The following is a 27,360-nucleotide window of genomic DNA, read 5'->3' on the forward strand; positions in this document are numbered from 1 at the left end:
GGCGCGGGGTCCGGGCGGCGGGGGCGGTGGCCGACTCGCCAGTCCCGACAGGAGCGGGTCCGAGGCGCAGCCCCAGCCCGCCATGGAGCAGCCCAGGAAGGCGGTGGTGGTGACGGGTACGCTGATGGCGGCCGCGGCGACAGCGACCGCAGGCAGGGGCGGGTTGGGCGGCTCCAGAGCCGGCGGGGTTGGCAGAGGCGCGGTGGCCCGGGAGGGGAAGGTGCTAGAAGTCCTCTCAGGTTTGGAAGATGTCATCGCCCAGCTCAGTTGGCGCAACACGTAGAAAGTGGAGAAGGGGCGCCCCTATGGTCGCACTGTCAGGGGTCGGGGCAAGCAGGGGTGTGGGGGTCCGGTCAAGTGCCCCGCGCAGAACAGGCCCCTCGGGCGTCCTTCTTTCCCCGGGTGAGGACAGTGGTCCTCTGGGCACCTGTCTGTTCCATCTGACGGGCCGGTGGGCAGGACTTCACTTCTCCCTGCCCCTCCCGAGGTCGGGCCTGTCCCCACCCACGGCCCCAGGGGACAAAGGCCGATTTGCGGGCAGGAAGTGCCCCAGTGACAAATAAACCTCCTGCCAGCCACTGCTCCCCCAGCCCTGTGCAAATGGGGGTCTGTTCTCCCCAGGCAAGAACAGGTGGAGGGCGGGGGACCTCGGGGGGCCGGCCGCTCTCCCTGTTGTCCCCAGGACCGCGTGGGTCAAAATCTCCACGCCCCCACCCCCCACCCCCCGGCTGTTTATGGGTGAGCCCGTCCCTGCTGTCACCAACTCCCTGAAACTAACTGTTCCTCCTCGAGAAGACTCCGCCTCAGGGCCACGTGGGCATCAACTTCCGCCGGGCCTCTGGTTGGGGGGTCATTTTGACCCGCTGTCTGGAGGGGTCAGAGTGGGAGATCCAGCTAAGGTTCACACAAGTGTTTTCTGGCCTCGGGACGGTGAGGCTGATCCTGGAATTCCCAGGAAGGTAGAAGGCACTCACTTCACAGATGTGTGTAATTGCGGGGAGAGTTGCTGCTGTCACCCCCCCCCCCCCCGCCGCCCCCCGCCGCCCCCCGCCAGCCCTTCCGTATCTGGTTATTTGCTCCTCCAGTGCTGGATTCTGCAGGCAGCCACCGGACTGGGCATTTTCCTTGCATGACTTCATTACATCTGTACCACCTCCGTTTTGCACAGGGGAAACTGAGGCTTAGAGAGGTCACCCTGTTTCTAGGTGGTGAGCTTGGACTCCTACTTAGTCTATCCAGGAGAGGAGAAGGGGGTGGAGAGGTCCTGCCTCCAAGGCACAGCATCCCTCCCACGGCCACGACGCCACCTGGGACCCTCAGTCCAGCCGGAGTGACCCACACTTCCAGGGCAGCCTCTCTTGGAGATATTCATTTCTAGGCAGGGTGATTAGAATAGAAGAGCTGTGGACTCTCGTGGGTCTGGTTTCGAATCCCAGCTCTTCTGCCTTCTTGCTCTGTGACCCTGGGCAACGGTTTCCACCCTGTCTGTGCCTTAGTCTGGCTCCTGTAAAAGGGGTCCAGGAAACAGCCTTGCCTGAAAGAGGATTCAGTGAGGCTGAAGGCCACAGTGTATGCAGGACACTTAGCTCGTCCTCAGACCACTCCCTCAGTTTGTAAGTGGGGCCTTCCAGCAAGTGGGGAGGAGCCTGGCAGGATGGTGTCTGGACAGCCTGGCCTGGGAGACACCCACAGTATCCCTTAAGGGCCATTCCTCACTTTGTGGTGATTCACGGAGCACAGAGGCCCTGCACAAAGACAGTGATAAGATAATTATAGATGGGGGTCGGGGTTAGTGGAAAAATCGAGAAGGGAAAAGGCCAGCCCTTTCTGGGGCAAAAGGAGGCCACTGGCCTCTTGCCAGGTACGAGGGTCAGGTGAAGGTGAAGACAAGAAAGGACAGTTGAGAGCAGTGGGGGGGGGAGGGGCTCTGAAGGGCCCTGGGTGTACCCCAGATCGTGGGACCAGGCCCCTGACATTGGCCCTGGTGGCGGGCAGCCGCTGAAAGTTCCCGGTTCCGTCCTGCCAGGTGGAGGCAGCAAACCAACCCTGGGCAGGCTAGCAAAGGTCACCGGGTGGTAACATGCTGCTTTTACTGTTTGCTCTTTCAGGATTTGGCCCTTTTGGAGAGCACACCGTGAATGCCAGCTGGATTGCAGTCCAGGTAACTCAGATCTGGAGGGTAGGAATCAGACTCAGGGCTGGGCTCCCCCCCCCCTCGGAAATATATGGCACCAAAGAGAGGAAGGAATCTACGAAGAGAACGGCTCCCTTGAAGCTTCCTGCAAAACATATAAGTCTGATATCCACATCTTCCCAAATGGTGACCCGTATAACTTACACTTGTTGGCTTGCTCTGCACCAAGCACTCTGAATTTGCCTCACAAACTTTGCATGGTTGGGTGTACTCATTGTTGTGCCCACGTTGCTGATTAGGCCACTGAGGCCCCCAGAGAGTTATCTGAGTTCGCACAGCCAGGAAACTGGAGTGGCAGTGACTCAAAAGTGCCCCATGCCCCAGCCAGGTTTGGGGGGACCAGGCAGGGATGTTGGGGATGTATTAACCTTGTAGAGAGGGTATAGTGACCCTCACTGTTGCCTCCTAGCAGCCGGGGGCGGAGAAGACTGCAAACTGAGGGGGGGTGGTGTCTTTCCCACTGTCCTGAGCAGGTTGTCAGCCTGCAAGCCTTCCACTTTCTTTGTCAGATGGGGCATTTGGAGAGACAGACGGGAACAATGGGGAGAGAGAAAGAGAGAAACGTTTTCTCCTTATATAAATCAGATCTGCAGAGACCGGAGCCAAACTCATGTTAATCCTAGCCCATTAGTTGCTTGATTTAAAGCATCCCCTGCTTTTCACTCCAGAGCCCTGAATTTGGAAAAAAATCCAAGTTGAAACCTCAATGTGTCAACCCCTAGTTTTGGGGATCCCCCCACCTTTTATATCAGCCCTAGTAGAGACCTCAAAATCTTGGCTACTTTCCTTTAAAAAAAATTCACCCCACTTTGTGAGCAGGACAGAGGGACGGGGTCCCCAGGACCCTGCAGATGGGAGCATGTCAGAGGCTCTGCTCATTGCACCCGCTCCCTGGAGCCCCAGACAAAAAGGAAACAGCGTGTTTCTGAAGACGTTGTGTGTCTGGCTTTGTGCGAGTTTCAGACAGGAGCCTTCACGGGGCTGAGTGGACACAAAGCCATGTGTCTGAATTCCTGGGCCCCAGACACTATGATCTGCATCTAAATAGGAGAAAAATCAATTAAACAATCTTTGGAAATCCCTCTGAGCTTTGGGATGCGGATGGTGGAGGATGGCAGCTTTTTCATCCTGCTGCCGGAAGGGAAATACCCCTTATATTTTGGTCACCCATCTTGCCAGACCTCGCCTCTGGAAGACTTTCCATTTCCGTCCTCAAGCCTGTGAAACAAGAAGAGAGGATTCTCTACCATTCCATGGATAAAAAGAAGACACCAACCTTCCCAGATGTGATTGTTCCTCTTTAAAACCAAAACAAAACAAAAAGCTGGAGTTGCACAAACATACTCTGAGCAAGCGCGTCTGTGTAGCTCCACGAAATTTTATGAATGTTCACCTCTGTGCCAGCCGGCTCTGGATCAAGATCTAGAACATTCCCCGCCCCTTTCTCATCACAGAAGCTCCTTGTGGCCCTTCATAGCCATTTCCCCCCAGGTGTAAACATCTCTGCTGACTTTTTCTTTTTTTTCTGCCGCTGTGGGTGTCACCTGTTCTAGAACTTGGCGTCAATGGAGTTGCGCTTGGGTCCGGTGCCTTCCGCGCAGCACAGTGTCTGCGGGATCCGTCTGTGGGGTTGCTGCAAGCTGCCCTTGGTGTGTTTTAGCTGACCTGGATAAAACAGACTTGCACATGAAAAGGTGTCCCATTGGATGGGTCCAGTCTATCCCTTACGGAAATATGGCTCCGAGTGTTCTCGGTGTGATCCAGACATGAGTTGCAGGTGGCAGTTCATGTTGATCACCTCAAGCTGAAGATGGGAGTTTTGTTACCCAGAGTGAGCAGCAGTGAACTTCCTGTCCCCATGATTTTTCAGAAGCCCAAGCTGTCACCTGTAGAAGGAACCCCTCCTCTCTCAGGGACCAGCTAACTTCTCCTGTCTCTCCCCTACTCTGTCTCTCTGTCTCTGTCAGCCTCCCTCTGGTCTCTCCCTCTCTCCCCTTGTGTCTCCATATCTCTCTCCACCTCTCTGTCTCTCTCCCCTTGTGTCTCTCTCTTTCAGTTTCATTTGGCCTTTCTGTAGGTCTCTCTCTGTCTCTCTCCCTCATGTCTCCATCTGTCTCTCCGTCCATCTCTCTGTGTCTGTGTCTGTTTCACTCTCTCTTCTCTCCCCTGTCACCACCACCTCCTCTGTCCCTTTCTCTCATCTGACCTTCTTTCTTCATGCCTTGGGTGAACTTGTGTTCTAATGGAGAATGAACTCTTTCCCATCAGCCACATTGGGGAGGTGGGAGTGTGGGGGACAGAGGACACCCCCTTTTCATCATTCCCCAGCATGGCACTGCCCCTAAGCACCTCCCACAGGACGGACTGCCTTTTTGGAGCATCTTGTCTCCCCCAGGTCCAGGGTGGTGGATGTGGGACACTGGTTGCAGGTCTCTCTCTTCCTAGGAGGCTCAGGTGGGTGTCAAGGGCCGGGACCCCCTTGGCTTGGGGCCGTCTGGAGTGTTCCCTGCCCAAGTGCAGCGAGGAGGAGCTGGGTCACAGGTCCTGGTGACATCACGGGACAATTACTGCCACAGTGAGTCTAGACAGACCTGCTAAGGATATTAACCAGGGAACAAAGGGGGTCTTTGTTGCGGGGTCAAGGGAATCGGTCAGATGCGGCCTCGCGGCGGGGTCTTGTCAGGTAGACTGGGGTGTAGACAATGCGCCGTCTGGGGCGCATGAGCCCTGTTCCTTTCACGGTGTATGCTTGGTGGCTGCGCTTGCTGCAACGTCGTGGGACTTGGGGGATGCTGCCACTCCCCTCCTCGCCCAGGAGAATTGCCCAGCTCTGTTGGAACAGAAAGTGTCCAGAGGCAAGAGTTTAGCTAGATCACAGGCCACCCACTTCTGATAACTTCGGCTGAACTTTATAGCTTGCTCCTTCCCCTCCATTGCCTTGTAATTTGCATAAAGTGACACATACAGATCTTCAGTCCCCCTGTCAATGCAGTGAAGAGTATTTATACACATGTCACTGCTGCTTCAGTTAAGATGGTGAACATTTCCATCAACCCCTTACGTTCCCTCCTGCCCCCATCCCTTCCCCAGCATTCCTCACCCTGCCCCAGAGGCAGCTGCTGTCCTGACCTCAGTCAGCTTAGATGATTTTTACTGGTCTCAAGCTGCAAATGAGCAGAATGGCACAGCCTCCATGTCCCCCATGCGCTGGCGGCTCTCGCCTAGCCTGAATTGGTGGTGGGAGGGGCAGCTCGCTCTTTTCCCTACTTACCCCCTCCTCCCGCTCACATTGGCATTGGGGGGCTTCAATAATGAACCAATGGGATGCTCCTTTCAGGATCTTTGGTGAACAGGTGGATGCCTCACTGTGGGAATGCCGTGGGCCAGGGGTGGAGCGGGGTGAGTGGTGGTGTTTTTTTTTTGGTGGCAGTTTTTTTTTAATTTTTTTTTAAAGATTTTATTTATTTATTTGAGAGAGAGAATGAGATAGAGCATGCGAGGGGGGAGGGCCAGAGGGAGAAGCAGACTCCCCGCCGAGCTGGGAGCCCGATGCGGGGCTCGATGCCGGGACCCTGGGATCATGACCTGAGCCGAAGGCAGACGCCTAATGACTGAGCCACCCAGGTGTCCCTATGGTGGCAGTTTTCTTAGTTTAGATTTTTTTTCCCCAGATGAGAGGGGGCATAGGTGAGGACCCAGAGGACATGAGGAGCAAAGGTGAGGACAAGAAGGTGACTCACAGGGCACCTGGCTGGCCTAGTCGGTAGGGCAGGTGACTCTTGATCTCAGAGTCGTGAGTTTGAGCCCCACATGAGGTGTGGAGCCTACTTAAAAAAAAAAAAAAGTTGAAAAAAGGAGGTGACTCAGTCTCTGGCCTCCCAGCGAGTCAGCTCATTTCCTACTACTGAGAACTGATGTGGGCATGTGGCCATCCCACTAATGCTCAAAGAAACATCACCCAGTGGGGACAACCCTTGACTTGCCCTGGGCAAGAGAGGTTGCTCTGCGTGGACTTCCCGTTCTGCCGGGCAGAGAGGATCCATGGGAGGGTTTGCTGTTCCAAGCCAGGCATCCAGCCTTGGCACATCACACGTGTTTTTTTTTTTTGTTTGTTTGTTTGTTTAAGATTTTATTTATTTATTTGACAGAGAGAGAGAGAAAGCAAGCAGGGGGAGCGACAGGCCGAGGGAGAGGGAGAAGCAGGCTTCCCTGAGCAGGGAGCCCGATGCGGGGATTGACCCTGGGATCATGACCTGAGCCAAAGGCAGACACTTAACCAACTAAGCCACCCAGGCGCCCCCGGCACATCACGTCATGGTGACCACAGGGTGGGGGCGGTGGTTATTGTGCCCCAGAGAAGGTTTCTTGGGTTGGTCACTAATCCAGTTAGCATCCTTTTTCCCCCCATGCCCACAGAGGTAGTTTCACCAAGTGCAGTGCCTGGGTTTGTGGGTGGCCTGGCCCGTGGACAGTAGGCTCAACTGAGGGACAACTCCCCAGCTGGACCCAAATAAGTAAAGGTGATCCTTTCAAGTCCTTAAGCCTGGGAGATGGATTCTTTTAATTCCTGGCCTTTTAACATATATTCTCTTGCCAGAAAGGTCTGCCAGGGCCACAGGAAAGTAAAAGGGGGGCGGTGGAATTAGAGTCGTGGGGGGTGGGGAGGGTCAGAAACAGTGGAGTCATGGTGAGAGCATGTAAAGATAGATGAGATTATTTACCTCATGCCAGAGAAAGCCTTTCCTGGAGACTTCTCCCAGCCCTGGGGGGAGAAGAAGCAACTGTCTTTCTTCTCATTTCAGTGAAATAAAAATTTTGACAAGTTATAAGAACAGGGCAGAGTGGGGCACCTGGGTGGCTTAGATGGTTAGGCGTCTGCCTTCGGCTCAGGTCATGATCCCAGGGTCCTGGGATCCAGTCCTGCATCGGGCTCCCTGCTTGGCGGGGAGCCTGCTTCTCCCTCTGCTCTTCTGCTTCTCTCTCTCTGTCTCTTATGAATAAATAGGTGAAATCTTAAAAAAAAAAAAAGAATAGGGCAGAGAAGTCCTTTCCTACCCAGATTTCCCCAAATGTCAACGTTATATTACATTTGCTCTTTCTCTAAGGATAAATTAGGTAGATAGATGAGTATAAGGTAAAAAAAATTGACTTCTAAATCATTTTATTTTATTGTGGTAAAATATATATAACATAAAATTTACCCTCTTAATCATTTTTAAGTGTACAGTTCAGCAGCATTAAGCACATTCACATTGTCGTGCAACCATCACCACCATCCCTCTCCAGAGCTTTCCCATCTTCCCACGCTCGGTCCCCATTAAACATTAACTCCCCGTTCCCCTACCTCAGCCCCAGCCCCTCCATTCTGTCTTCTGTTGGTAATGAATTTGTCCACTCTAGGGACCTCCTATCTGTGGAACCATACAGTATTTGTCCTTTTGCAACTGGCTGATTTCAGTCAGCATAATGTCCTCAAGGTTCATCCATGTTGTAGCCTGGGTCAGAATTTCTTTCCTTTTTTAAGACTGAATAATATCCATCATATGGATATACCACATTTTGCTTATCCATTCATCCATTGATAGACACTTGGGTGGCTTCCAGTCTTAGCTAATAGTGACTATATACTGCGAACACGGGCATACAAATATTTCTTTAAGAGCCTGCTTTCAATTCTTGTGAATATACACCCAGAAATGGAATTGCTAGATCATATTATAATTCTGTTGTTTAATTGTTTGAGGAATTGCCCTGTTCTGAGTCATTTATTTATTTATTAAGGTTTATTTATTTAAGCAGTCTCTACACCCAGCATGGGGCTCGAACTCATGACCCCAAGATCAAGAGCCACGTGCTCTACCCACCAAGCCAACCGGGTGCTCCTGTCCTGAGTCATTTATTTTATTTCTTTTTTTAAAAGATTTTATTTATTTGGGGGCGCCTGGGTGGCTCAGTCGTTAAGCGTCTGCCTTCGGCTCAGGTCATGGGGATCGAGCCCCGCATCGGGCTCCCTGCTTGCCAGGAAGCCTGCTTCTCCCTCTCCCACTCCCCCTGCTCGTGTTCCTCCTGCTCAACGGAACACGAGCAGGCGGAGTGGGAGAGGGAGAAGCAGGCCTCCCGTGGAGCAGGGAGCCCGACACGGGGCTCGATTCCAGGACCCTGGGATCATGACCTGAGCCGAAGGCAGACGCTTAACGACTGAGCCACCCAGGCGCCCCCCTCAGTCTTTCTTTGTGTCAAACATGATGTTTGCTGGGATCTGCTCACTCCTTCATAGTGTCTTTTGGTGTGGTTTGTTTGATGTTTCCTCATGACTACACTGAGGCCGTTGGTTTTGGCAGGAATCCCACAGAAGTGATGTTCTGTCCTTCTTGGTGCATTGTATCAGGAGGCACCAGATTTTTTTTTTTTTTTTTAAGATTTTATTTATTTACTTGAGAGAGAGAATGAGAGACAGAGAGCATGAGAGGGAAGAGGGTCAGAGGGAGAAGCAGACCCCCCGCTGAGCAGGGAGCCCGATGCGGGACTCAATCCCGGGACTCCAGGATCATGACCTGAGCCGAAGGCAGTCGCTTAACCAACTGAGCTACCCAGGCGCCCAGGAGGCACCAGATTTTGAAGTGCGGTGTCTGGTGTTGTTGACCTTGATCACTTCCTAAATAAAGCTGAGATCTGGTGGATTTCTCTCCTACAATATTACTATCTTGCCCTTTGAATTGAAAAGTATCCTGTAATATGATACTTTGTACCATATAAATACTTCATAGTATGATACCGTGTAACCATATAAATACTTCTTTAGACTCCCACCCACTCCTTTTAGCATCCCCTGGTGAGTCTTGCCTGAATCAGTTATATTTTAGTTGACGATTATCAAATGGTGGTTTTCTAATTCCATCTTTCCTTTAACATTTTTTATGACCTTCTGCTTTTAGGAGTCTATTTGTATCTGTGTGGACTCATGGATACTTACCGTCCTCAATATGTGACAATCACTTACTCTCTTTATTTTGATATTCAAATTGTCCCAGACTTGGCTCATGGCAGCCCCTTCAGGCCAGCTCCTGTGTCCTTTGGCTGTATCCCCATCATCCTCTGAGCACATCTTTCTTTTTTTGGTTCTAGGCTCACTTTTTTTTTTTTTTAAAGATTTTGCTTATTTGTTTGATAGAGAGACAGTGAGAGAGGGAATACAAGGAGGGGGAGTGTGAGAGGGAGAAGCAGGCTTCTCGCCGAGCAGGGAGCCCGATGCAGGGCTCGATCCCAGGACCCCGGGATCATGACCTGAGCCGAAGGCAGACGCTTAACATACTGAGCCACCCAGGTGCCCCTAGGCTCACTTTTTGTAAATCAACTTTATTTCAGAGTAATTTTAGAAATTAAATTAGGAATTTAGAAAGATTACAAAAAGAATACAAAGAGTTCTTGTATATGCCCCACTTGATTTCCCCTGGTGTTAACATCTTACGTAACTACTACATTTCTCAAAATGAAGAACCCAACACTGCTCCATTACTATAACTAAACTCTGGATTTTATTCAGGTTTCATGGATTTTTTTTTAAGATTTTATTTATTTATTTGACACAGAGAGAGAGTTAGCAAGAGCAGGAACACAAGCAGGGGGAGTGGGAGGGGAGAAGCAGGCTTCCCGCCGAGCAGGAAGCCTGATGTGGGGTTCAATCCCAGGACCCTGGGATCATGACCTGAGCCAAAGGCAGACGCTTAACGACTGAACCACCCAGGCGCCCCAGATTTCATGGATTTTTCCCACTAATGTCCTTTTCTGTTTCACGATCCCATTCAGGCTCCTTCACTGCATTGATCAGGCATCCCTTTCTTTTTTCTTTTCTTACTTGTACCTGACTGTTGGATGTCAGGTGCTTCATGTCATTTAAAAACAACAACAAGGGCGCCTGGGTGGCTCAGTCGTTAAGCGTCTGCCTTCGGCTCAGGTCATGATCTCAGGGTCCTGGGATCGAGTCCCACATCGGGCTCCTTGCTCCGCAGGAAGCCTGCTTCTCCCTCTCCCACTCCCCCTGCTTGTGTTCCTGCTCTCGCTGTCTCTCTCTCTCTGTCAAATAAATAAATAAAATCTTTAAAAAAAAATAAAAACAACAACAACAACAACAAGATATAGTCTTATTGAAATATAATCACATACCATAAAAGTCACCCTTTTGAAATATATAATTTCATGGGTTGTTTTTTTTTTAGTGTAATCACAGAATTGTACAACCATCACCACTAATCTAATTCCAGAACATTTTCATCACTCCAGGAAGAAACCCCATGCCGTTAACTGTCACTCCCCATCCCTCTTTTTCCCCAGTGCCTGATAATGACTAATTTGCTCTGTGTGTCTATGGATTTGGCTGTTCTGGACATTTTCTATGGAATTATACAACATGCAGCCTTTTACGTCTGGCTTCTTTCACTCAGCATCATGTTTTCAAGCTTCATTCATGCTGTAGTGTGTGTGTGTGTCAGAATTTCATTCCTTTTTATGACTGAATAATATTCCCCTGTATGGACATAGCGCATTTTGACTAGCCATTCATCCGTTGATGGATAGTTGGGTTCTTTTCACCTTCTAGTTGTTGTGATCAATGCTGCTATACACATCCACATACAAGTTTTTGCATAGACCATAGGTCTTCATTTCTCTTAGGTATACATATACCTTGGTGGGGAACTGATGGGTCCTTTGGGAACTCCAGGTTCAACCACATTCTTTCCCTGCTCCAGCCTTGAAATTAGCAATTTTGACAAAAAGCCTTCATTCTTGTCTTCAATAATAACATTTAAAAACCAGGAGCTGGTTGCTGGGTGTGCTCAAGACTACTGGGGTGTCATTACCTCTGAGCTCTGTCAGTGGGCAGAGGAGGAAAACACCCACACTACACTCACACACACACACAACACACACCCTTACCTGTACCCATTTCTGTGTCAAAACCCTGGAGTTTACACAGATACCTCCAATTCTCTCCCCCCACACTATTTATTTATTTATTTATTTATTTATTTATTTATTTATTTATGAGAGACAGAGAGAGAGAGAGGGAGGCAGAAGCAGAGGGAGAAGCAGGCTCCACAGAGCAGGGAGCTTGACATGGAACTCGATCCCAGGACCCTGGGATCGTGACCCAAGCTGAAGGCAGACGCTTCACCGACTGAGCCACCCAGGCACCCCCAGATACTTCCAATTCTAATCCAACAAGACCTGGTTTGCTTCCGTGTTTTTTATTTCCACCCTCAGAGCTTTCTCCTCTGACAGCGGGGAAACCGTGCTCCCATGATTCTCAGCTCACTCACTTCTTTGCTCAATCCAAGAATGAACAGAAAGGAATTACAGAATTGCTAACCTATGCTTCTCTAAAAAGAGAGCTTACTCATTTAAATTAAGCATTTTTTAAAAGATTTTATTTATTTATTTGACACACAGAGAGAGTGAGCACAAGCAGGCAGAGGGAGAAGGAGAAGCAGGCTCCCCACCGAGCAGAGAGCCGGACATGGGACTCGATCCCAGGACCCTGGGATCATGACCTGAGCCGAAGGCAGACACTTAAGCCACCCAGGCGCCTCTAAGCATTTTCTTACAGTTCTTGTTGTTTTTAGCCTGAAGGCAAAAAGTTCAAACACTGTGTTCAGAAAAATTACTTGAGTTAGTTTTAAAAGGAATAACTTAAAAACACTTTATTGGAGGAAGAGAGAAGTACCATAAATTGTTTTTGAAGAATTTCATACATGAAAAGGACACACACACACACATGCACACTGTATGTAAGGCAAACATGGTAATATTATGGTGTTATGTATTTTGTACAATGTGTTTTAGAAGAAACACATATGAATAGCACATCAAGTCCTGTAACTTCAAGGATATTGTCACTTGGGATGAGGCTAAATTTATTTAAGGGAAAAAAATAAGTGAATGAGTTTGAGGAAAATATTAAGTAAATGTTAGCAGTATCATAGAGGAAACAGAGCTGAATGTGCTAGGGCGGCCAGCCCTGGGCCTGGAGAAAGGTGTTCTCTGCCTTCAAGTGCATGACTTTCTGGAGGGGGGTGGGGATGAAATATGAAAAGTTTGAGGTGAAAACTGAAAAATTTGTACAGCCTCATGTCCCCCACATGTCAAGATCTTGATAAAGAGACAGGATTAATCATTCCAGGGAACAGAGAAGGGCCCTAGACTGAGTGCCTTCACACATCCAGGCCCTTTCTCCTGGCCAGGCTGTTGTGAGTTTGAAATCCTGTAACTTGTATGTGTGTGGAGGGCGTCAACTCTGCAGGTTTTAGATTTCCCATCAGAATGGGGAGAAAAGGCAGGGAGAGGAATTCCAGAAAGTTCTGCAGGTTATAAAATTGGAATCTGGATAGTTCCCAGCTTTCAACGAATGAAGAAGTACGGTTGGCAAGGAGCCAAACTCTGAATCTCCAAGGGGGAGAGCCTGGGCTGTGGAGAACAGTGTGCTCAGACCCCAGACTCAGGGACAGACGCCTAAGAGCAGCCATTTATCCTCTTGAGAGCCTGATGTTGGCACAATAGATGCCTTTAGCGACTGCGCTCAGGGAGCTAGCCAAAGGTAAGGCAGTTAATATAGACCATGGCTTCCTTCTTTCCTTTCTTTTCCTTTCCTTTCTTTTCCTTTCCTTTTTCCTTTCCTTTCCTTTCCTTTCCTTTCCTTTCCTTTCCTTTCCTTTCCTTCCTTCCTTTCTTTTTTAAATATTTTATTTATTTATTTGTCAGAGAGAGAGCACAAGCAGGGGGAGCCACAGGAAGAGGGAGAAGCAGGCTCCCTGCCGAGCAGGGAGCCCGACGCAGGGCTCAATCCCAGGACTCCGGGATCATGACCTGAGCCAAAATCAAGAGTCAGCCGTTTAACCAACTGAGCCACCCAGGGGCCCCTGGATTTGTTTTTAAGAGAAAAAAAAGCTCGGTGGGTCTCTTCTTAGGGAAGAGGGGAAGATTCATTTCTAAATTCTACAGTTTTTGCCCTCCATCTATGTATCATAGATGGGGATAGGTCTGCACGGGTGTGTGTGCTGTTAACAGTACTTAGCTGTGAAATCTGGGGATGAGACCTGGACTGAGGATGGGGGGGCACTTCAGACTTGATCTGTATGGATTTTTAAAATTTGCTGTTTTAATGTCTATCTATTAATTAATTCTACATCTCTGTTGTTTCTGGGCCTGTTTCTAGTAATTGATTTTTCTCCTCATTATGGGTTGTGATTTTCTCCTTCTTTGCTTGTCTGGTAAGTTTCAGTTTAATGCCAGACCTAGTGAATTTCACCTTGTGGCCCACTGGATACTTTTTAATTTCCTCTGCATGTTCTTGAGCTTTGTTCTGGGATACAATTAGGTCGCTGGAAATAGTTTGATCCTTTCCAGCCTTGCTGTTAAGTTTTGCAAGGCAGGACCAGAATAGTCCTTTATTGTGGGGCTAATTTTTCTCCACTTCCTTATGAAGTTTTTCCACTCTGGCTGGTACGAACACCAAGTATTTACACCCTTTGTGAACTCTGAGGGTTGTTCCCTCTGCTCCTTTCAAGTGTCTCTGTCCCTGGTCTCAGCACCCATATATGCCCATTAGTTCTCAGACCCTCAAAAGAAATATGCATTGGTCGAGCTCTCCCCTTCCCATCCCCCCAGCTATCTTCTTTCCAGGACTCAGCTCTGCAAACTCTAGCCTTCTTACCCTTTCTAGAACCCCAGTGTTGACTCCTCAAGGTCTGAAAAGTGTTATTTTACACATTTTGTCTATTTTTTCCCAGTTGTTCCAGACCGGGGGTGGGGGTGGTGTGTAAATCTGATTCCTGAGGTTCCCTTTTAGGCAGAAGAAATTGCTTTGTTTTTTTTTTTTTAAAGGAAGCATGTACATGTTTTAAAATATAGTTTAAGTTATAAACTTTTGAGCCATTTTTAGGCACTATGCCTTTTATGTATATTGTTTTATTTTTCCTCCCTATGACATGGGTACTACTGTTAATCCCATTTACAGATGAGAAAACTGAGGCACAGAGCAGGTGAATGACTTGCCCAAGGTCACCCAGCCAGTGAGTGGTAGAAAGAAGGAACAAATGTGATCACCTGGCTCTGGAGGCTATGCCCCTGACTCCTACCCTCCACCATCCATGCAGTTAAGAGTTACTTTTTTCACTCTTTTCTTTGTTTACTGAGAAGAAATTTACATACCATAAAAGTAACCATTTTAAAATGAACAATTCAATGGCATTTAATACCTTCACAATGTTTTACAACCACCACCTCTATCTAGTTCCAGAACATTTCTATCACCCCAGAGGAAATCCCATCCCCATTAGCAGCCACTCCAGCCCCTGGAGACCACTAGTTTACTTTCTGAGTCTATGGATTTGGCTGCTCTGGACATTTCATATACATGAAATCATACACTGTGTGGCCTTTTGTGTCTGGCTTCTTTCACTCAGCATGCTGTTCTCATGGTTCATCCACACTGTGGCATGAATCAGGGCTTCATTCCTTTTCATGGCTGAATAATATTCTATTGTGTGGCTGGACCACATTTTATTTATTTATGCTTTTATCCACTGATGGATACTTGGGCTGTCTCTAGCTCTTCATTATTGTGAGTAGTGAGGAGTTATTTTTATTTATTTATTTTAAAAGGTTTATTTAAGTAATCTCTACACCCAACATGGGGCTCAAACTCATGACCTTGAAATCAAGAGTCACACGCTCTTCCGACTGAGCCAGCCTTGGCACCCCAGGAGCTACTTTTGAATGTAGGAATTGATGAAAAGAAAAGAGAGGTCCCAGCTAGCAGCTAGTCCAAACCCGCATTTATAGTTGAGGGAAGTGGGCACTGAGGTCTACATTTGTTCCTAGGCCACGCTTGAGCTGCTCGGTTGTTCAGCCAATGTTCACAAGCACCTACTGTGTGCATGTCCTATGCTCTAGTAAGGACACCATCTTGTGTGGCTGGAAGTGCTTCTCAGGAGGCTGAGACATGAAGGCTAAGGAGAGAGTCCACTGACCGGAAAGTAAGGGGAAGAGTGTTCCATGCAGGGAGAACAGCCAGTGCAAAGGTCCTGAGGCAGGTGTGAGTCTGGTGTATGGGAGGCCATGTGGGGAGGCTGGTGGAAGTGAGCCAAGGGTGAGGGGATGAAGGAGGAGGAGGTCAAGGAAGTTGGCAGTGTCCCGCTCCCACAGGGCCTCATGGACCATGATGGGGAGTTAGGATTTTTATTCTGAGTGTGGCAGGAGGCACAACAGAGTGGGAGCAGGGGAAGGGTGTGATATGATTTTAGATTCTGCCTTGGGAGGCAAGAGGTTGGGGCAGTGGGGGGTGGGAGACCATGGGGCTTCGCTGTCCAAATCAATTTGCCAAACAAAACTTGGGGTACCCCATAAATCCCATCCATGGATCTCTCTAATATCCACCGGTGTAGCATTTTCAAACCACTAAGTGAGATCTGGGAATACTATGAAACAGCCCTACTGATAATTATATTCAGAGTATTCACTTTCCTGTGAAGAATGCTCAAGTGGAAGGTGGTCTGTCCATGTTTGTGTGGCCATTTGAAACCATCACTCTGGGTGTGGCATGTGGCATGTGGCAAGTTAGTGAGTGTTTATGAACCAGCGGGAATGGAAACAGGGATCCCAGATGTAAAGCTTTCTCAGGGGTTTCACTGACGAGCCCCCTTGCCTGCTTCATCTCCAGATCCCCACACCCTTTCAAGAATGTTCTCCCTGATCCCATTGCACAGTCCAGGAAAGTGAGGCTTAAATGAGAAGGGAACGTGAAGAGTAAAAATACTAATGACCGAGAGAAATAATTGTAAGAGAAATGAAATCATTTACAAAGTTTCTCTTAAGTGTGTTTTAAATGTCTTGAAATTGACTTCACAGAAAATGTCACCCCCCTCGCCTCCCAACCACCTGCCCCAGCAGTGGTCTACAGCCCACCTGTGCACCAGTGTTTTGGGGGGCAGGTCTGCCCCCTGCCCTCGTCTGCCTGGCCATGGGATTTCCTGGGGGGGGCTCTTTCTGATCCTGCACATCATTGGGCTTGGTGACAGGGATGGGGTCCCAGTTCCCTGTGTTGGGGTTTGAGACTCCCCCCACACATTCACCATGTCCCGCCTACCCTCCAGGTGACCTTGATGCACCCTCTCTGGGGTGCAATTCGGAATGATCTGTCCGTAAGGAGGGACCTGCCTTTCCAGGTGTTGGAAACCCTCCAGCAACTTCGGTCAAATGAACATGGATTTGGGACAGCATGGATAGCAAGGTCAAGGCAACCAGATAAAGAAATCCTGAAGCCACTTCAGGAGATGCAGGAACTCACCTGCAAGTGAATTAATTCAGTGAGGCCAAGTGCATGCAAAAAAGGCTCTGCCTGGGACCCATCCATAGAACCCCGTGACATCCACCAGGAGTAGCATTTTCAAGCCAGTGCATGAGATTGGAGAATGGTAGGAGACAATCTGGCCAATAATCATTATTCGGAGTATTAATTTTACTATGAGAAATACTCAGTGTTTCATGTTGAGCCAAAACCTTCATCACTAAACATCTCTCCCTGCCCCTGGGTGCCGGGGCTGGAAGGATCACTGTGTTCCTACTGTGCCTTGGGCCATCTGGGGAAAGAGACTTGGTCCTAGGCTCTGCCTGCAGGGAGTTAAGAGGTGGACACTTGGTGGACCACGCTGAGAATCCAAAGAAAGAAAGCATCGCTATTTCCCCCAGAAAAGGGCACATGCAGGGAGTTATCCATAGCCCAATTTTGTGCACAATTCATGATGTTTCTAAGCCACCTCATGCTCAAGGTGGTTAGGGGTTCCCTAAGGAGTTGGGTCCCTCTGTAAACATATATTGAGACCCTGCTATGTAGCAGGCACCAAATCTATAAATAGTTCTTTTTTTTTTAAGATTTTATTTATTTATTTGACAGAGAGAGAGATAGCGAGAGAGGGAACACAAGCAGGGGGAGTGGGAGAGAGAGTAGCCGGCTTCCCGCTGAGCAGGGAGCCGGATGTGGGGCTCGATCCCAGCACCCTGGGATCATGACCTGAGCCAAAGGCAGACGCTTAACGGCTGAGCCACCCAGGCGCCCCTATAAATAGTTCTTAACAGGTGTAACAAAGAAGAAAGTGTAGTAACAACAGAAAAACAATAGTAATGGTAGCCAACATTGTTTGAGCACTTATGTGCCAAGCATGGCTTGAAACTCTGTGTGAACGTGTTCATTTAATTCTTTTCTTTTTCAAAGATTTTATTTATTTATTTGACAAAAAGAGAGAGAGAGCACAAGCGGGGGGAGCAGGAGAGGGAGAAGGCAGGGAGCCCAATGTGGGGCTCGATCCCAGGACGCTGGGATCATGACCTGAGCCCAAGGCAGATGCTTAACCAACTGAGCCACCCACGCGTCCCTCATTTAATTCTTATAGCTACCTTGTGAATTAAGTACTTTTTTATCCTGATTTTATGGATGAGGAAGCTGAGGCTCAGAGAGCTTAATTAACTTGCCCAAGGTCACACAGCGTTCAAACTGGGCTACTTAGCTCCAAAGGCCGAGGCATTATGCTGCTGCCCGTGGAGATACGGAGTGAGTTTGAGATGGGTGGAGGGGAAGGGGGATGAGGGAGGAGCTTTGGGGTAGACCAGCACATGCACCTTCCACTCTGCACACTGAGTCAGGAGCCCCACCTGGTTTCTAAGGATGGGTCAGTATATCCACTGGGAGCACATTCACCCTGCAGCCCTCGCCTAATGCCACAACACTCTGTCTCCTCTCCCTTCCAGGAGCTGGAGAAGCTCGGGCTTGGTGACAGCGTGGACCTGCATGTGTATGAGATTCCAGTCGAGTACCAGACGGTCCAGAGGCTCATCCCTGCCCTGTGGGAGAAGCACAGCCCACAGGTGAGTGGGGCAAAGGCAGGTACTCCCTCATCAGGACCTGCAAGGTGGGCACCCCACATGGATGATTTGTGTGGCTTTGTCCTGCTTCAGCCAATGCCATGGTCTTGTCCCCCAAAGGGCCACACTTTCCTGGGTTACCCATGGGTGTGAGGCAGGACAGCAAACATCTGGGACCTCCCAGAAGCTGACTCTGTCTCTCTGGACAGTCAGTATCAGTCATGACATGTTTAGTTATATGTGACCATCAGAACACACCTTAACTCAGCTTAAGCACAAACATTTCTATGCTTCAGGTATAGCTTGATCCAGGCACTCCCCCAGTGCTATCAGCATTCCTTCTTGGCCATTCAGCTTTGCTTTGCACTTTGCTTTTGCTTTGGCAAAGATAGATGGCTGCTGGCTGATACCCTCCCAACTCAGCCCCTCAGCAGAACAACTTTCCTTTTGATAATTTCCCAGAGTCCATGGCCGATTCTCACTGGTGCACTTGGGTCCCATGCCAGTCCCTGGGCCAAGCACTATGGCTGGGGGTTGGAGGAAGGAAGACATGCTCTGATTTGTGAGGCCTGGGTCACATGCCTACTCTGGTGGCCAGGGAGTGGCATCACCTCTCTCCAAACTTCCTGGAAGGGGAAGGGGGATTTGGGGGTTCCACAAAGGGAAAATGAGAATGAGAGGGAACCGGCTATTGCCAGATATGGTGGAATGGAGGCCAGACAAGCAGGAGCCACATTGTCCCACCAGATGATACGTGTGGCCCTGCCAAACCAATGGGCTTAGAGAGCTCCAGGCGGTCAGGAGTGAAAGCTGCCTGGAAAGTTCTCGGGCTGGCGTCTCTGATGGGTGAGGTACTGGTCGCCTGTGGGGGCCCCACCCAGCTTCCCACGCTAGCCCGCCCTTGCGGATTTCCCAGGGCCGACCCGTGGAAACTTCCTTCCTCGTGAGCCCTTCTGTCGAGTCTCGAGTGGAATTTGTGCCGTTGTAGAGGGGGACTTGGAGGCTTAGTGAGATGTGACTGAAGGCTCTGTCAGAGGGCATTTTCTTCTGCTTTGTGCATGCCCTCGGGCGTTTACAAAAATACCCTAACGCATGAACATGTTTTCCAAAATTTCCACGCCATAGAGAATCACCCCTGGTTAGTTACCTGGCGCCACGATTATGGCTCTCACTCACACACGTATCCGCATACCCGCATGTGCACGGACGCGCGTGTGCCCACACGTGTGCAGTTGAAGCAATCCGCGTGGCTACTGCAGCGGATTCTGTACATTTAGCAGAAATGCATTCTCACATTCCCGGAGGCCGGAAGTCCACAATCCGAGCGTCAGAGCGGCACCCCCTCCCGCCGGGGCAGAGGGGCATCGCTGGTCTCCTCCAGCTCCTGCGGGCTCCACGCTTTCCTTGGCTGGTGGCCGGGTCACTCCGGTGTCTGCCTCTGTGGTCACATGGACTTCTCCACCTGTTTCTGTCTTTCCTTCATGTGTCTCTGAAGGACACGCGTCAGTGGATTTGGGGCCCACCCAGATAGTGCAGGGGGATCTCATCACGCGATCCTTTACTTCATCACATCTGTAAAAGACCCTTTTTCCAAATAAGGTCTCAGTCACGGTTTCCAGGCAATGGACAGGGGCGTTTTTTGTTTGTTTGTTTTTTGTTTTTTGGGGCTGTTTGTTTGTTTGTTTTTGTTTTGGTATGAGGGGAATATCACAGTTCAGCTCATTATACAACAGCTGCTGCTTTGTTTTCACATCCCCCGATAATTCAGTTTATGGAGCGCCAGATAACACAGTGCCAGATGTGGGGCATCCTGTTAGTGAATGAACTTTGTACCTCCAAAGAGTTCGATTCTCCAGCAGTGTGGCCCTCTAGACCTTATCATGCCATTTCGTAGGAACCTTTAAATTTTCCACCAGGCGCATTTTTTAAAATGTCAAAATAAATGGGTGAAATACATTTTTTTAAAAAGAGATTTTATGTATTTATTTGACACAGAGAGACACAGAGAGAGAGGGAACACAAGCAGGGGGAGTGGGAGAGGGAGAAGCAGGCTTCCCGCCGAGCAAGGAGCTCAGGGCGGGCGGGACTAGATCGCAGGACCCTGGGATCATGACCCGAGCGGAAGGCAGACGCTTAACGACTGAACCACACAGGTGCCCCTGGGTGGAATAAATTTTAATAATATTTTCAATGTGACCCTGTGTATCTAAAATATTATCATTTCAGGGCGCCTGGGTGACTCAGCCGTTTAGCGTCTGCCTTCGGCTCAGGTCATGATCCCAGGGTCCTGGGATCGAGCCCCGCATCGGGCTCCCTGCTCAGCGGGAAGACTGCTTCTCCCTCTCCCACTCTCCCTGCTTGTGTTCCCTCTCTCGCTGTGTCTCTCTCTGTCAAAAAATAAATAAAAATCTTTATAAAAAATAATAAATAAAATAAAATATTATCATCTCTGGGCGCCTGGGTGGCTCAGTCGGTTAAGGATCTGCCTTCAGCTCAGGTCATGATCCCAGGGTCCTAGGATGGAGACCCCCCTCAGTGGGGAGCCTGCTTCTCCCTCTCCCTCTGCCCCTCCCCCCACTTGTGCGCGCGTGCTCTCTCTCTCTCTTTCTCTCTTGCTCACTCTCTCAAATAAATAAAATCTTAAAAAAATAAAATATTATCATCTCGACATATAATCAACCTTAAAAAAGGTATTAATGAGACATTTTACATTCTTTTTTTTTGAGTGCCCAGCCTCCAAAATCTGATGTTTTCCTCACTGACTACACATCTCAATTCATACCAGCCACATTTTAAGTGATCACTAGCCATGTGCGCCCCCTGCTGCCACCCCCACCGTTGTATGGGACAGCATGCTCCTCAGCCCATATTTTAAATGTTTACATATATAAATATTTACATTTGCAATGCCCTTTCTGTGTGTAAGCATATACACAAATAATTAATGGTTAAAATTCAACTGTATTCAATGTGGTGCCCTGCCTTTTATAAATATTTTATCATGAGCATTTTATTACCTAGGTCATTAAAAATTCTCCCTTACGTTATTGTTTTTTTCATTTTTTAAAATTTAAATTCAATTAGCCAACTTACAGTACTTCATTAGTTTCAGATGTAGTATTCGATACCTTATCTCTCTAATGTTTTAACAGCTGGGCAATTTTTAGTAATGAATGTAAACGTTCTCCTATTATTGAGCCTGCCAGTGTTTTCATGTTTTTTTTTCTCATTTTTAGAAAAAACACTGAAGTGATCACTGACAGATTATTACCTCTTTGATCATAGGTTAGATTCATGGAGGTTATACCTTGTCTTTTGTATTTGGCAATATGTTTTGAAGATCCTCCCTTATAGAACTGCTTTTGGTGGGGGGGCACCTGGGAGACGCAGTCAATTAGGCGTCTGCCTTCAGCTCAGGTCGTGACTCCAGGGTCCTGGGATCGAGCCCCACATCGGGCTCCCTGCTCAGCTGGAAATCTGCTTCTCCCTCTCCCTCTGCCCCTCCCCCCTGCTCATGCTCGCTCGCGCTCTCTCTCTCTCTCTCTCTCCCTCTCTGTTTCAAATAAATAAATAAAATCTTAAAAAGAAAAAAAAAGAACTGCTTTTGGCACGTTAACAGCTGCATAGTAGCTCCTAATTTATTTAGCCAACCCCCTGCTAATGGCTAATGAGGTGGTTTCTGGAATTTGCTTGCGTTAATGCAGCTGCAATGGACCTCCTAGCATTTTGCACATCCTGGCATGTTTCCTGGGCAGACCTTTCTGTGGGGTGACTGGATGGTCTATTCCAGCAGCAAGGGCCAGAAACCATGTGACCCCAGGCAGAGTGCCAGGGAGGATGCTGTCCTCTCCTTGGCCTGGGTGGGGGGAGGGGACCTGCAGTCTCATGGGCAAACCTGGTTAAGCCCTGCACGTCTGTCTGCAGCTCGTGGTGCATGTGGGGGTGTCGGGCATGGCGACCACGGTTACGCTGGAGAAGTGTGGGCATAATAAGGGCTACAAGGGGCTGGACAACTGTCGCTTCTGCCCCGGCTCCCAGTGCTGCGTGGAGGACGGCCCGGAAAGCATTGACTCCATCATCGACATGGACGCTGTCTGTAAGAGGGTCACTACGCTGGGCTTGGACGTGTCGGTGACCATCTCACAAGATGCCGGCAGGTAGGGCACCTGGGGGTGAGCATGAGCGGTGGCTTCCCTCATCCACCTGCCCAGGCTAGTGGCGGGCAAGCCAAGTGTGTTGACTTTGGCCTCTGTGGGCTGAGCACTCACTGTTCACAAGGCCCAGAGCTAAGCATATGCTCGGAACAGGTCTCACTGATTCTGCTTCCAGGGTTCATGATGTATGGGTCTGCCCACTTGTCCCCACCCAGGCCGTGGTGTCTGCTCCCTGGATGCTGCCCCAGCCACCTCCCTGGTGGTCCTCCTGCCCCTCTGCCCCAGCCCTGACAGTGCTCCCCCTCTACGCCATTGGTTTCTGCGTTAGTTTTCTGTGGCTGTTATAACAAAACCCATCAACTTGGTCGCTTAGGACAACAAAAGTTCACGCTCTCCCAGTTCTGGAGGCTAGAAGTCCAAAACCAAGGTGTTGGCAACGTTCGCTCCTTCTGGAGGGCCTGAGGGAGAATCTGTTCCTTCCCTCTCTCCCGGCTTTTGGTGGCTGTTGGTAGCCCTTGGGGTTCCTTGGCTTGTGGCTGCATCACCCCAATCTCTGCCTCCATCTCCCCATGGCCTTCTTCCCTGTGTGTGTGTGTTCACATGGCCTTCTTATGAGGACTCCAGTCATTGGATTTAGGACCCACCCTGGTCCAGTATGATTTCATCTTAACTAATTATATTGGCAAAACCCCTATATACAAATAAGGTCGCATTTTGAGGTTCCAAGTAAACATCGATTTGGGGAAGAAACTCTAGCCTATTATAAGTCTTTTATACATTTAAATCAGATGGTGTCCTTTCCTTGCTTAATCCCTCCTGCAGCTCCCACTGCACCTAGAATAAAACCCCAACCTACCTCCACCATCCACAGGTGGTGTGTGGTCTGGTCCCTGCCACCCCTCGCCCCTCATCTGCCTTCGCTCTTCCTGTCCCTACTGCATGCCAGCCCCACCAACCAGCCTCCTCTGGTTGCTCCAACACACCACGCTCACTCTAGCCTCAGGGCCTTTGCACATGCTGTGGCCCCTGCTCAGAACTCACCTCCCTAGGATAAGGCACCTTTCAGGCCTTAGTTCCAACATGTTGCTTCTTTGGGGGGCCTCTGCAACCCCCTAGACCAAGTTGTGTCCTCTCTGTTCTATGTCTTGTCAGCACCCCTGTCTCCATTTCTCAGTACTCTGTACACTTCTCCAGCCCAAAGGCGGCGGTGGCAGATTCAGTAGACTGAATGGGAATAACAGAATTTGCCATCATTCTGTTTTTAAAACTAATTCCAGGGGCGCCCGGGTGGCTCAGTTGGTTAAGCATCTGCCTTCGGCTCAGGTCATGACCCTGGGGTCCTGGGATCAAGCCCCTCATCGGGCCCCCTGCTCAGCAGGAAGCCTGCTTCTCCCTCTCCCTCTCCCCCCTGCTCATGCTCTCTTTCGCTCTCTCTCTCTCTCAAATAAATAATTAAAAAATAATAGAACACTATATATGAACTAACTGGAATTAAACTGGAACGAACTGGAATTAAAATAAACACTTGAAGAAAATCATAAGGAAGAGGAAAATATATTTATAGTACTGTATTATATTTAGTGAAAACAATCCTTGTATGAGTGTACCCTTGCAGTTCAAATCCATGCTGCTCAGGGTCAGCCGCCTACAGAGCACTTGGTGTGCTGATTTAGGATTTTGTCCTATTTAGCTTTGCTCTCACGTGGATGGGGTTACACGATGTGCCTTTTCCTGAGCACCCTCTTCCTTGGTTTCACTTGCGGGCACTCAACACGGGTCTTGGTGAATTCTCCGGTTCCCTCTGGATCCACTGCATGCCTTGCAAATGGCTGCATAGTATTCATTCCATTGTGTGGCTGTTTCCATTTAGGAAGCCACTCCTCTGTCCGTGGATGTTGTGTCACAGCCCATTCGTTCTGCTGTAACAAAATACCACCGACCAGGCAGCTTATAAGCAACACAAAGTGATTGCTCACAATTTTGGAGGTGGGGAAGCTCAAGATCATGGTGCCAGCCTGGTCAGGTTCTGATGAAGGCCTCCCTCCAGGTTGCAGACTGCCAACTTCTTGCTGCATCCTTACATAGCAGGAGGAGGAAGAGAGTTCTCTGGGGTCTCCTTTATAAGGGGCACTCACCCCCTTTGTGAGGACTCTCGCTTCCCAAGGGCCCCGCCTCTTAATACCATCACACTGGGAGTTACGGCTTCAACACTGAATTTGAGAAGAGACATTCAGACCCTAGCAGGTTGCTTCTTATTCTACTTTTATACGTAACAGTGCAGCGAACACCTTCTTCATCTTTCTTGTGCCCTCATGCAGATGGCTTCTGAAGGCAGATTCTCAAAACCGGCAAGAACACGTCTTCAAGTCCAGGCATTTGTAATATTCCTAGCCTGCCGAATGCTTGCCCTGGGGCAATTGGCATTCCCACTAGCTGTATTTCACTGCCTCCTTCCTCACATACACACCAGCACTTGGAGTTATCAGGTTTTTTTTCATTTTTGCCAACCCGGGGTGTGGGAGGGAGAAGCAGTATTCCATCTTGTAGATTTCTGCTGAGGTTGGGGGTCTTACAGCAGATCTGGATGGAGGCTGTCCTGTTAGTCTATGTATTGACTCTCTGACCCCATTTTGGTCTCCCTCCTGCCCCCAACGCCCTGAAACTTAGGTACCTCTGTGACTTCACCTATTACACCTCGCTGTACCAGAGTCATGGCCGCTCAGCCTTTGTTCACGTGCCTCCACTGGGCAAGCCCTACAACGCAGACCAGCTGGGCAGGGCACTGCGGGCCATCATCGAGGAGATGCTGGATGTCCTGGAGCAGTCAGAAGGCAAAATCAACTGTCGCCACAAACACTGAGAGCCTCTCGGGCCTCCCAAGACCTCGTCCCGCTAGGGACCCCGGGAGGGCCGTCCGCCCTCCAGGGGCCTGGCCAAGGAGGATAAGCCTGTCAGCTGGGGATCTGATTTGGATCAATATTCCAACTTACACACTTCCTCTCCCTTTTTCTCCACAAAAGGGCTGGTCGCTTTGAAGGAGGTGGCTGAAGATTTTTTTTCTCGATTTCCCTTTGCATCTGGGGACACAGCTGCAGTGGCTGGGAAGCTGGTGGGTCCCGATCTCCACAGGGAATCCTGGCCAAGTGGATCTCTGCTCTTGATCCCACAGCTGGGGCCACCTGCTCACCTGCTTTTCTAAGTCTCTGGTGAAGGGATTCCAGTGTTCCCTCTGTCCACGACTGGTTTTTCCCAAACGTAAAAACTCCTTGAAGAGTCTGTGCCCTGATCCATGTCCCAGCAGCTGGGACAGCCCCTGAAAGGGCTGCCTTGGGATATGGCAGGGGCTTTTTCCCCCTTCTCTTTCTTATTCTCTTTTTCAAAAACAATAATGCCAGTTTGGGCACAGAGGAATTTATATTCCCTTTGGTTAAAACGTGGGCTTTCACCGACAACAAAGTGTCTTTTCTTTTTCCTGGGATGCGGCCCCTTCTTGCCTCTTTCTCTGAAAATGGGACCCACATCTTTGTGTCGGAGCTGACATCGAGTTCCCTTTCCTCAGGGCGGGCAGGGCCCTTGACCAGGCCATGGTGGGGTGGGAGCTGCTGCCCCAGCTGGTTAAAAAGGTGGGCTGACACTTTCGACACCAGAGCTGTGAGCTGTACCCGTGGGGACTCTGGAGCAGGGGTGGGAAAATAGCCCTTGTCATTTTGACTTGCACGTGACTTTTTTTTTTTTTTTTAATACATAAAAATCTGTAGCAGCTGCAAACCCACCCCACATCTGGCCTGGATTTTTGCAGTCTTGGTGCTGGGGACCAGCTTCTTGTTCTCCTTAAGTTGGGGGGGTGCCCAGAATGGGGCTCTGGGGGCTGGAGTTTGCTGATCTCCATGTGTGCTGACGTGTTTGAGCAGGAGGGTGGTGGAGCAGCCAGTGGGCTTTTGTGTAGATGGTTCTGGAGACGGAGTAAATTTTGATCTTACTCCCTGGCAACTTTGAACTTAGCAACCACGGAGGAGAGTAACATCACCCAGGAGGCCACTGAATTCAGCTGGACCTGGATACCCGTCAGAGGAAAAGAATGACAACAGCAACTGTGAAGCCAACTGAGGAAAACACACATTTTGGAAGTGTTCTCCTATTTGGGGGAGAAGACAGGGGTTTTATCATTTCCCTAAGTGTGAGGTGGACTGGAGTCTGATGCCAGGTTGGATCATGTCGGTGTTACCCAGCATGCAGTTCTTTCTAAAACAGATGAGATTTTTGTTTTGTTTCGTTTTCTCAAACATTCACCTTCTTTGCCTCTTGTTCTGCTGGCCAGGGGAGTTTCTGTTCTCTGCTGAGCTGCTGTGTCGCTTGAGAACTGGGTTGATAGGTTTCTGAGTTAAATGCATTTTCTGGGTCCTGGGTTTTCTCTGGAGGGGAAAGTGGCTCCAGGTGGGTGACTTGGGGCCGGCACTTGGCAGTGGGTGTGACCTGTGGCTGGCAGGTTCAACTGATTGGGACTCTGCCCCTCTCTCTCTGTCAGCCTGCCTTCTGCCAGAAATGCCCTGTTCACGTCCCCAGTCCGAGATTGTCGTCTCCTGAGAAATCTGCCGTGTGGGATTCCGTAAGCAGAAATTGTGGCTCTTCTGAATGTGGGGAGCTCAAGGCTCGGGGGAGGGTCTCCCCAGAGGTCTTATTGAGAATGTTAGGCTTCATCTAGCTCTGATCCCCAAAGGTCTGATCTTCAGGGGTGTGAAGGAGGAAATGAATTCAGGCAAGATGGGGAGGGAAAGGGGGGGACCTGGAGATGAGCCAGGTCTGCACTTAGCTGGGTACCCACTGGAACCCAGACACACCATTCCCAAACTCCACATTTTCATCTTTCCTTTGTCTTCATTTTGCCTCTCTGTTTAAAGCACCATGTGATTCAGAGATTTAGAGGTATAACTTATTGTCTGATCATTGTTGAGTGTATGTATGTCATTTTTGTGTTCCTGCAAAGGTTTTGGATTTTCTCAACAAGTCAAGCCAGAATCCTGTCCTTGTCCACGATGCAGAGCATTTCGCTCGTTTTTATTCAATCAAATAGCCATTAAACGTTTCACCCACTTCCCGCCA

General features: G+C 49.4%; 1 protein-coding gene across 3 annotated transcripts; it reads left to right on the plus strand.

Annotated features, from left to right (window-relative positions):
• Nucleotides 1-27,360, plus strand: PGPEP1 (pyroglutamyl-peptidase I). Of its 3 annotated transcripts, XM_027586855.2 has the most exons (6): nt 58-116; nt 2,109-2,161; nt 4,640-4,769; nt 17,993-18,109; nt 22,031-22,263; nt 24,928-27,360. In XM_027586855.2, exons 5-6 carry the CDS (start codon nt 22,058-22,060, stop codon nt 25,118-25,120), a joined length of 399 nt encoding a protein of 132 aa, XP_027442656.1. In that variant the 5' UTR covers nt 58-116; nt 2,109-2,161; nt 4,640-4,769; nt 17,993-18,109; nt 22,031-22,057; the 3' UTR covers nt 25,121-27,360. The 3 variants fall into 3 exon arrangements, with proteins under 3 accessions (XP_027442654.1, XP_027442655.1, XP_027442656.1); XM_027586853.2 differs by lacking the exon at nt 4,640-4,769 and having other exon boundaries at nt 1-116; XM_027586854.2 differs by lacking the exon at nt 4,640-4,769 and having other exon boundaries at nt 1-116; nt 22,145-22,263.

Source organism: Zalophus californianus, chromosome 1 (assembly GCF_009762305.2).
Source record: "Zalophus californianus isolate mZalCal1 chromosome 1, mZalCal1.pri.v2, whole genome shotgun sequence".
Lineage (NCBI taxonomy): Eukaryota > Metazoa > Chordata > Mammalia > Carnivora > Otariidae > Zalophus > Zalophus californianus.

Bases quoted from the DNA above. Each gene is read 5' to 3' on its own strand.
- PGPEP1 (XM_027586853.2), top strand. From the start codon at position 83: ATGGAGCAGCCCAGGAAGGCGGTGGTGGTGACGG. The intron at 2,162-17,992 runs GTAACTCAGATC...TCTCCCTTCCAG, and splicing joins CCAGCTGGATTGCAGTCCAG to GAGCTGGAGAAGCTCGGGCT. The intron at 22,264-24,927 runs GTAGGGCACCTG...CCTGAAACTTAG, and splicing joins ATCTCACAAGATGCCGGCAG to GTACCTCTGTGACTTCACCT.